The 11,309-nt window shown below is 45.0% G+C and overlaps 1 protein-coding gene across 3 annotated transcripts in view; it reads right to left on the reverse strand.

Moving 5' to 3' along the window:
- ARFGAP2 (ARF GTPase activating protein 2) overlaps positions 1-6,545 on the reverse strand; it is a 53,153-nt gene extending 46,608 nt beyond the window's left edge. For 2 of the 3 annotated variants that reach the window (XM_073604340.1, XM_073604339.1), the window contains exon 1: positions 6,387-6,543. In XM_073604340.1, coding sequence (XP_073460441.1) covers positions 6,387-6,458 — 72 coding nt within the window. In that variant the 5' untranslated portion in view covers positions 6,459-6,543. Of the gene's footprint in view, positions 1-6,386 lie in introns of all 3 variants that reach the window. The other variant, XM_073604341.1, reaches the window with a different exon arrangement.
- Positions 6,546-11,309: the final 4,764 nt, after the last annotated feature.

Here is an 11,309-nt window from a genome sequence, read left to right on the forward strand (position 1 = left end):
CACTGACTGGCCATCCCTCTAATGCAGCATTTCAGTTGCATTAAGGGGGGGGGGGCAGCTAACAATTCAAGAAGAAGGTCTCCCTTTGGACTCAATTACACTTCGTACAGGACCCTGAATTCACTACATCTGGTCTCCCACAGAACATTGAAAATGCAATTATTTTAGTAAATATAAACTGCTAAATACCTTTTCTTGTCAGCAGTATATAGCAGTCTTGTGATTTCTATCAGTGCCTGGTTAAAGTGGTTGTAAACCCTTACAGACCACTTTGTGCTACAGGTGAGCCTATAATAAGGCTTACCTGTAGCTACCCAGGATATCTCCTAAACCGGATATATCCCCTGTATTTGCATGTGCCGACCTCATCTGCACATGCGCACTGACACAAACTGAAGCACGTATGTGCCTTTGCTTCAGTGGGTGTGCCGTTACTGCGCACATGCGTGGGTGTGACATCACCGCGGCTCCGGCCAGTCACAGTGCCGGAGCCGCGATACCCGGAAGTAACCCCCGGGAGTGGGTGTATGGACACTGCAGCGAGAGCTTCGATCTCAAGTGGGTATTACATAATGAGCTCGGATGCAATGCATCCGAGCTCATTATGCCCTTTTTTTAAAGTGGGTTTACAACCACTTTTTAGCTTGTAGGAGGCGTTTTTATTCTCCCCTGGTTGTCCTATGAGGCTGCAGGACCCCTGACCCTCCGTCTGGACAGTACTGATTGGCCCTGTGCTGATCACATGCACCCCCCCCCCCCAAAAAAAAAAACAAACACTCTAGTAATAACACACCAAACTGAGCATATGCAGCTCGTCCCCAAGGCTCTGTTTCATCAGCAGATGGCTTGGGGACAGTGGAGGAAGGAGAGGTTACGCGAAGACAGGATCAAACAGCCTTTTTACACAATGTAGAGGATTAACCCCTTAGGTTCCACAAGCATGCTTTATTGCATATACAGACTGATTTTACTGTTGTGGGTTTAGTAACACTTTAAGCATTTGACAGGCGGTGAGGTGACACTGTATCACCTCCTCACTGCTTGTTTTAACCCCCTAAAAGTTAAAGGACTATTGCACTGCAACCACGTGCATTGTTCACAGTTGCAGTGCAGCCCCATTCATTTGAATAGGTTGTGTTTGGCAGGCAGTAGCTAACCACAGCGGAGGGTATAATTCCTGCCGCGACATGTGTACATCCCCAGCCAGTGCCTTTCCTGCTAAAGAGGGGCCAGTTTAGGGAGGTAAAAATGGGGGATGAACTGTGCCGTTTTATTGTCCGCCAACTGTAAACAAGCTCTTACAGTGGAGATCAGAATACCAAAAAACAACTAAAAATGATCACTGATGTTGTGCCGCTGGCTCTTTCAAGTGGCATTGGCTCAGGAACTAACGCAGGCACCATCAATAGGAAGAAAAAGTAACCAAAACTCAAAGAACCCCTAGCAAACTCTGGTAGAACCCTGGTTCAGAATGGCTGCTCTAAATAAATCTCAGGTGGTGTGCAGTCACCATAAAAAGCGTCAACATACTAGGCTAACAAGACCATTGATAAGGGGATTTTGCTCCGTCATGGTAAAGTCCAGAGCAATCAATAGCAGCCTTTGTGTGACCCTGTACTCTGAATAGGGGGAAGGGAGGAGGAAGGAAGCTACACACCTCCGCCAATAACCTTCAGGACAGCAAATCTTGCATTGCCCAACAATACAAGATGATTTGTCACCCAACCAGACCACCATCAACTCCCAGGGCAGAGCTGGATATTCCTGATCGATCACAGTTCTACCCCAGGATAGGACAGACACTCACATCACACAACACTAGGGTGACATGAGAACGAATGTTCAGGATGTGATCACTTACATAAACAAATACCTGAGCCAACCTATGCCTGAGGCTATCTATGCTATAGACAGGACTAAATCTGACGTGTGTGCAGGAGAATAGATCTGACTCCACACCATCTACATTCAGATTTGTGCACCTGCTACTGCATGCATGATCAGTTTTGACATGCGGCTGTGTCCATGCAGCTTCTGCATTTGAATCTACATCTATTGGCGCCCCGTGCACAGCCCGTGGAGGATGCACACTAAGGAAGAAAAAAAAAAAAAAAAAAAAAAAGGCTCAGCCTGGCAGGACAGGTAACAGCACCCGTCTGAACCTCAAAAAGAAAAAAAAAATGTCAAATTGCAGATTACCTGTTTATAGGTGTGGTGGCTGCATTAGTTTTAGTTGGAGCTGATTGATCGCTTCCATGGGTGCAGTAACATCACCCCCACTCCTCCGGCCACGCTCATCCTGTGTGCCTGGGACAACCATGGTGGGTATCAGTGGGAGTAGCGGGGGGGCTGACCTGCCAATGAACCCGGAAGCAACAAGCATTTTGTCACTTCCGATTTCAGTGTTGTCATTTCTTGGCAGCTGTGGTCAGGAAAAAAATCCAATTGACCCGGGCAACACAGTGGCTGAGTGGTTAGTACCTCTGCTGAGTGTGCCAGGTGCACCAATGATGACTGTGCCATACATATAAGGTAAGGCTGTGCTTGTCAGGAGGTACCGCAGTCGCTCTAGAGCCATCAATCCCTGTGAGCTCTATACTGATGACCTGTAAAGGCTTTTAAACGCTTCAATACCAGGCCCTGCCCGGGTCCTTCCTGCCCAGGCCAATTTTCAGCTTTCAGCATTGTCACACTTTAATCACTTCAGCCCCGGAAGATTTGGCTACTCAATGACCAGAGCACTTTTTGCGATATGGCACTGCGTCGCTTTAACTGACAATTGCGCAGTCGTGTGACGTTGTACCCAAACAAAATTGACGTCCTTTTTGTCCCACAAATAGAGCTTTCTTTTGGTGGTATTTGATCACCTCTGCGGTTTTTATTTTTTGCGCTATAAACAAAAAAAAAATAGCAACAATTTTGAAAACAAACAAACACAATAATTGGTACTTTGTTATAATAAATATTCCCAATTTTTTTTTTTTTAAAAAAAAGCAAAAAAAAAGCTAAGTTTTTTTTTTCAGTTTAATTTTATTTTTTTATTTATTTCAGTTACTTAAATTTATAGCTTAGGCCGATATGTATTCTTCTACATATTTTTGGTAATAACAAACGCAAAAAGCGTATATTGATTGGTTTGCGCAAAAGTTATAGCGTCTACAAAATAGGGGATAGATTTATAACATTTTTTAAATTTTTATTTTACTAGTAATGACAGCGATCTGTGATTTTTATCTTGAATGCAACATTTTGGCGGACACATCGGATACTTTTGACACATTATTGGAGCGATTGACAAATTTACAGCCATCAGTGCTATAAAAATGCACTGATTACTGTATAAATGTCACTGGGTGGGAAGGGCTTAACACTAGGAGGCGATCAAGGGGTTAACTGTGTTCCATGACTGTATTTTCTAACTGTAGGGGGAGGGGACTGACTAGAGAAAATGACAGATCGTGGTTCCCAGCTATTAGGAACTCACAATCTGCCTCTCCTCTCAGAACAGTACAGAGATGACAAATGCGCGGTCATGCAACACTGTACCCATATGAAATTTTCATCATTTTTTTCACACAAATTTTGGTGGTATTTAATCACCACTGGGTTTTTTTTACTTTTTGCTAAAACAAAAACAAAACAAAAAAACGAAGACTGAAAATTGTAAAAGGAAAAAAAGTTTCATAGTTTCTGTTAGTAAATGTTTTAAATTTTTGATTTTTTTTTATTAGATTTTTTTTTTTTTATTGGTTGAACTAGATAGACTTTTTCAACCTACCCTGTTTCCCTGAAAATAAGACCTAGCGTGATTGTCAGTGATGGCTGCAATATAAGCCATACCCCCTAAATAAGCCCTAGTTAAAGTCCTTGTAGGTCTTATTTTCAGGGTAGGGCTTATTTTTGGGGAAACAGGGTAGGGCTTATTTGGGGGGTAGGGCTTATATTGCAGCCATCACCGACAATCACGCTAGGTCTTATTTTCAGGGAAACAGGATATGTGAATAATTATTGTTTTTCCTTCACTGATGGGCACTGGTTAGGTGAGTTTCTGTCAAAATAGACAATTCATCAAGATCTCCAAATTACTGTAAGCCGTCAGTAATTGGAGATTTAGACGACTTGCCGTTTTGACACAACACCAGCAAGCGTGTACACTCCGGGACACGGATACTTCGTTTTTTTGACACACCAGCGGGTAACAAGGAAAAAGTAGTTGCTGCTGCAGAGGCGTCCATTTTGTTGGTTAGTATCGGAGGGCACTAACAATATCCGCTCATAATACCGTGTACCGGAGTGTATACGGTTCCTGGTGTGGTGTCAAAAAGCAAGTCATCGAAATCTCCAGTTACTGACGGTTTACAGTAACCGGAAGTAACGTAATTGGAGATCTTGATGAATTGGCTCTTTTGACAGAACAGTGGAATGGATGAGGCGGCACTAATATGCCGCACTGATGGGCATCGATAGGCGGCACTGATTGGTGTCACTGATGATCAGTGCTACGATTACCTGTACAGGTCCCCCTGTGAGGAAATCCTGTTAATCGGCTCTCCTCGCCTCACACTCTGTCAGTGTGAGGCGAGGAGAGCCGATAAACGGCACTTCTGTATTTACATGCGATTGGCTGTGATTGGACAGAGCCGATCACATGGGTAAAGAGCCGCGTCACTGGCCCTTTACTAAGATCAGGGTTGCGCCGTGTCCGCGGACATGCGAGAGCAATGACACCGGGGCGACGTCATCCCAGAATGAGAGGGGCGGTTAAAGCGTCACCCATGGACCATCCCGTGCACAGAAATTGGCCATTATATTACGTTTGTGTGTGCGAATATTAAACCCGAACACCAGGCACAACACACTTTCATTTAAAGACAAGGTTCAATAGCCACAAAGGATATAACCCCACCCCAGTGTTAATTTTGTCGACTAAAACATTTTATTCGACTAAATGAATACTATTTTAGTCGACTAAAACAATTGAGATGACTAAAATACGACTAAAAAGGCATTTTAGTCAAAAGACTAAGACTAAAACTAAATTGAAATTTGACATCAAAATGAACACTGGTCTGTAGTGCATGTTCATACCTCAATGTCATAATAAATAACATATTAGATTTTTTCACTCCAGCAGAATATAATGAGTTTGGAAATTATAGAGAAATGTTAACTAATGCATTACAAATGAATTACACCCATTAGATTTTAGATGACTAAAATGAGTTTTAGTCTACTTAAATGTACTGGAGATTTAGTCGACTAAATACAACTAAAACAATTGCAGAAGACTAAAATGGGACTAAAACTAAAATGCCGTTTTAGTCCTAAGACTAAAACTAAATCGAAATTTGCTGCCAAAATTAACACTGAACCCCACTTTATGTGCATTGTACGCCTACGCAAACCCAGACAGGACACAGTGTTAATTTTGGCAGCAAATTTCGATTTAGTTTTAGTCTTAGGACAAAAACGGCATTTTAGTTTTAGTCCCATTTTAGTCATCTGTAATTGTTTTAGTCGACTAAATCTCCAGTACATTTTAGTCGTCTAAAATCTAATGGGTGTAATTAAATTGTGATGCATTCGTTAACATTTCTCTACAATTTCCAAACTCATTATATACTGCTGGAGTGAAAAAATCTAATATGTTATTTATTATGACATTGAGGTATGAACACGCACTACAGACCAGTGTTCATTTTGAAGTCAAATTTTAAGTTAGTTTTAGTCATCTCAGTTGTTTTAGTTGTATAGTCAACGAAATTAACACTGGCTGTACATGGCCTGTGCAGAGAGCAGAGCTGTGGGAGGGGCCTGGGATTCTCCGCCCACTTCCAGGCTGCCTGTAGAAAACAGGAGGGGGCGGAGACCAGACCGGTCACCTGACACAAGGGCAGAGAGCCGCAGTGAGCGGTCTTTATTACAGGGAAGGATGTGGAGGAAATACACAAGGCACACGGAGACTGAAGGAAGAATACACAGGATGTACTCCGCATTCCCTTCTCCTGGAGGTCTGCTCTCACTGCAGTGTATTATTTACAGAAAATACGGGTTCATAAAGTGTTGTGCTGATATTACATGACGGAAAACATTGGAACTGTCCCCATTGTACTCTCTGGGATCTCCGCCTCATATATCCGGATTGGGGGATTACCGAATCTTCAGGCCTAATATGTGAAAATAAACAGAAGAGGTAATGAGAGGTGTGGAGGGGTAATGGTGTCCTCCCTCCTGGACTCCCCTCACTATACATGACTTGGTATGAATCCTCCTCCATGCTGGGACTTGTAGTCCTCCAGAACAGTGCTGGCAGATAAGGAGGCCATGACACCATAACAAGACCCCCCCAAGTGCAGGCCCAGGCCTTCCCCCCTCTCCCTCCTCACCTTGTTAGTCTGTACAGCCCGCAGCCTCTTGAACACGGATTGAATGTCCGCTTTAGTCGGCTCAGCAGCCATGTTTCCTTTCCTCACTCTACGGCCCTTCCGCCTCTCCTCCAATCACAGAGCTCAGCACATTCCCCAAAACCACACAGGCAACCGGCCAATCACAGAGCTCGGAATATTCTCCGCACCATTTGGACCAATCACATCGCGTGCACCCAACGACCACTACACCCAATGACGAGTCCAGACCTCCCGCCCACCAGAACACAAGCCACTCCCCCGTCATCTCTGGTCTCCAATCTCCTGCATGATATTACCACGTGACTACTCCTTCGTACGTCCCATCACAAGCCACTCCCCCACCTCCCATTCGTTCTTGATAGACCTCATAGACTTCACGTATTCCCTAGTACAGCATCCTCATTTGGCCCGGCCCCTTAACCTCCCGCAGTTCCTCCCTCCTCAGCCCACACCAACCAAGTTGCATCTCCCCGCCCATCATCTTCACTGTATCCCGCCCCCCTCCACCCCTAAAGCCTCCTGCAATTCCATACTCCTTAGCAGAAAACCCTCCGCCCACAGACCATCCAAGGCACTGTCCCCGCCCAGTATCTTCCCTGGGTCCCGCCCCCGGATTACTGTGCAAGTTCTCTCCGCCCACAGTCCATTAATTCCCATTCAACTCAGGCTCCGCCTCCAGACACTCCCCCACCCCATCAGACTACCTCCCCCTCAGTCCCTTCTCTGGGAGATGTGTCATCAGATAGACGCAAACCGGGCGTAATGTGGGCGCAACAGAGGCGTAAGGTGAGCCCTAGCAAGGCGCTGGATAGGCGTATTGTGGGCGCAATGTACGGGCACCGATAGTGGTAGTAGATGATTATAGGAGATCAGAGGACACATATCGGAGCTCGTATCTCCTCCCACTACCCAGAGAGAGACCGGTGTCTTGTCAAATAGAGTCCCCTATCATATAGTGTCCTCCCTGTACTGCGCAGGCGCAGTACGGAGGACAAACGAGCTATGAGGGCGGCCGGAGTCCCGGACATCGGATTGGCTCTGATGGCAGTACAGGGGGCGGGGCGGAGTTGTCTGGTGTGTAAATGACAGGCTGAGCCCTGGAGATCGGGGGGCGGGTTCATCACCAGTGCCCGGGATAAGAGGGGTTAACATTCACCACCACAGATCACCATCACCACGGGGGTCACAGAACTGACACCGATGTTCTGGCGTCACTGAACGCAATAATTACCCCAAAAATCAGTGTAGTGTAGACCAATGCAATAATAACCCCGGGCATGGTGTCAGTGGGTGCAATAATAACCCCGGGGCCGGTGTCAGCGGGTGCAATAATAGCCCCGGGGCCGCTGTCAGCGGGTGCAATAATAACCCCGGGGCCGCTGTCAGCGGGTGCAATAATAACCCCGGGACCGGTGTCTGGGTGCAATAATAACCCCGGGGCCGGTGTCTGGGTGCAATAATAACCCCGGGGCCGGTGTCTGGGTGCAATAATAACCCCGGGGCCGGTGTCTGGGTGCAATAATAACTCCGGGGCCGAGTCTGTGGGTGCAATAATAGCCCCGGGACCGGTGTCAGTGGGTGCAATAACTTCCAGAACAGGAGTGGCTGCAAAAAAAAAACAAAAAAACACTTGGCCTTGGAGTCAGCGATTTCTAATTTCATGTACACTGGACTTTTCTCTTGTTTTCAAAAAATAGCCAAAAATGAAAAACGCCTGTAAATGTGAGTTACCACGTTTAGAAGCGTTTGGCGTTTGAAATGCCTCCAAACTCAGCTTTTAAACCCATTTTTTTGTTTTATAAAAAAAAAAAAAGCCTCTAAACTCAACTACCTAGAAACCACTATAAAGGACCCTGTGAACCTGTACTGATAGGATAACATAGAGGAGAGTTCAGGAGCAGTTGAAAAAAATGCCCAACTACTCCTAAACGTCCATTTACCAGCAGCAGCGTACATGAGGCCTTCGGGCTCATTCACACATGAGGTTGGGGGGCAGTAAAATCCTGTGATTGAGCCACATTCTTACCACGCTTAACAGCTATGCCCTTTTGCTGCACCAGTTAAGGGCACAGCTCTGCTACGGCCCCCAGCAAGAATTTTACCCCTCTTAGCACAGTCTGGCCACAACCAGCATTCTGCACAGTGCACACTTAAGCCCCGTACACACGATCTGATTATCGGACGAACGATCGTCCGTTTTTTTTTTTTTTTTTTTTTCGCATGCTAATCTCACGTCGAATCTGATGAGTTTATAAAGTACCGAAAATTCCCGTACGACAGTATAAAAATTCGGAAGTGATGTCGTGTTGTAATGCATTTGTATTGCATTTTCGAACGACAGCTGTACTGATTGAATGAAAATCGTACGATCTGGCATCGCATGAAAAAAATTTCCACGCACGTCCGATAGAATAATATCGGCTTTCGAAAGCTCTGTACTAACGATCTGATTATCGTAGATCATTAAGAATGCAGCATTTTTCGTACAGATTTTCGGATCGTGTGTACGGGGCTTTAGGTAAGCCATAGATGGTGCTACTTTTTCTTCTGCAACCACAGGTTGCAGGAAAGAAAAACACTCCATTCCTCTATCAACACGGGCAGTATTGATGGGGGAATGCCTCCCATGGAGCCACATGTTCTCCCAGCAAGTGTGGAGAGTGCAGGGAGCCACTCTTGCCAGGAGAAGACAGTGAAGATTGCTAGCAGCTACAGGCCACACAGCTACGCCATTCATTTAGATCGAGGGTGCAGGAACTAGATTTCTCAATGGAGCACCACACTGTGATGTCACCACGCTTGTAGTCAATTGTTACTCCCTATAGCCCCATAACTGAAAGTATATCTAAAAAGGCAAAGACTTTTTTTTTTTTTTTTTAGTTCTAGGTAGAGTGGAAGTGGTATAAAACACCTGTCAGGTTTTTTTTGCTGTGTCCACCTTGGGGAGATTCACCCTCCATTTTTTCTGTATACCGTTATTACTAAATGGAAGCAAATTCATCTCACTTCCTGTTTTGGCTGTGCGACAGGAAGTGAAGGGAAATCCCCCGACTGGGTTACAGATAGCAAAAAAAAAAAAAAAACCTGATGGGTTATATCCCTTCCTTACTCTATCCCAATTTTTGTTTTAAGTATCTTTAGTTAGTGATACTTTAACCACTTCAGCCCCGGAAGGATTTGCCCCCTTAATGACCAGGCCATTTTTTGCGATAAGGCACTGCGTCAATTTATCTGACAATTGCGCGGTCGTGCGACATTGTAAAAACAAACAACAAACAAAATTGATGTCCTTTTTTTTCCCCCACAAATAGAGCTTTCTTTTGGTGGTATTTGATCACCTCTGCAGTTTTTATTTTTTGCGCTATAAACAAAAAAAGAGCGTCAATTTTGAAAAAAAAAAGAAAACAATATTTTTTGCTATAATTATCCAAAAAAAAAATAACAAATGTCTTCATCAGTTTAGGCCAATGTGTATTCCACATATTTTTGGTTAAGAAAAATAAATTAAAAAATTGCAATAAGCGTATATTGATTGGTGTGCGCAAAAGTTATAGCGTCCACAAACTAGGGGATAGATTTATGGCATTTTTATTATTAAGTTTTTTGTTTTTTTACTAGTAATGGCGGTGAACAAATTTTTAGCGGGACTGCAACATTGCAGTGAACAGATCGAACACTTTTGACACTTTTTTTGGGACTATAAAAAAGCTTTGTAATGTGTTTACACTAGGGGGCGATCAAGGGGTTAAATGTGTTCCCTGGGAGGAGTTTCTAACTGTGGGGGGAGGGGACTGACTGGGAGTAGAGAGAGATCACGGTTTCTGATTACCAGGAACAGACGATCTCTCTCTACTCCCCTTTCAGAATGGGGATCGGTTTGTTTGCATTGACAGATCCCAGTTCTGCCTCTCTGTGGAGTGATCACGGGTGGCCGGCAGACATCGCGGCCGCTGCCCACGCGCATCGGCTCAGCGCCTGCTTTTGCTCTTAAAGCGGCTGACGTACACCTACGGCAATTCCCGCAGCCGTGCCAACTTGCAGTATAATGACAGCGGCTGGTCGGCAAGCGGTTGAAGTGGAATTTAAAGATTCTGTTTTTTTTTAAAACAACAAACAAGTTATACTTACCTGCTCTGGAATGCCACAGGGTGCTGATGGCCAGATGATGCCAAGCTGAAGACCGTGAGCCAGCAAGTAAATCATCCATACCAAGCTGTACATGTTTAGAACTGTTGGCCAGGAGCTTGATAAAATCCATTGTCGGACTTGGCCTACCCCATCTGGAAAAGTTCATGTACAATCCTGAGGAGCAAAAGTGGATATGATGACCCTTTATAGTGGAAGTAAAGGCAAAACCCAACGCTAAACCTGCTCCCATCTCCATTCTAAACCTATCTAGCCCTGTAAAAAAAAAAAATAGACGACCACTAAACTTGCCTATTCTGAAGCCCCTTCGGTCCGGTCCAGTCCCAGGCTGAGCTGTCAGCGGAGGCTTCAGTGTGCAGGAGAGGCAGCCAACAACGGAAGCCCCATAATAAGTCTATGGGTGATGTCACTTCCCAGGCATGGTTGGCCTTCTCCTGCACACAGAGGGTTCCACTGGAGACCGGTGTGGATCCAGAATAGGCAAGTATAGCAATGTTTTCTTTCCAGGGTTAGATAGAGTAGTCTTAAGCCCCGTACGCAAAGCGTCAGACTTTTGTCCGAAGGGCGTTGGCCAGGAACTTGTCTTGCATACAAATGGCAGGGAATTGTCGGCCAACAAAACACAAACGTAGTGACGTACTACGAGCCGATAAAGAGGAAGTTCAATTGTAAGGCGCCACCCTTTGGGCTCCTTCTGCTAATTTTGTGTTAGTAGAAGTTTGGTGAGAGTGTTGATTTGCGCTTTTCATTTCGTTT

Source organism: Aquarana catesbeiana, linkage group LG11, assembly GCF_042186555.1.
Source record: "Aquarana catesbeiana isolate 2022-GZ linkage group LG11, ASM4218655v1, whole genome shotgun sequence".
Classification (NCBI taxonomy): domain Eukaryota; kingdom Metazoa; phylum Chordata; class Amphibia; order Anura; family Ranidae; genus Aquarana; species Aquarana catesbeiana.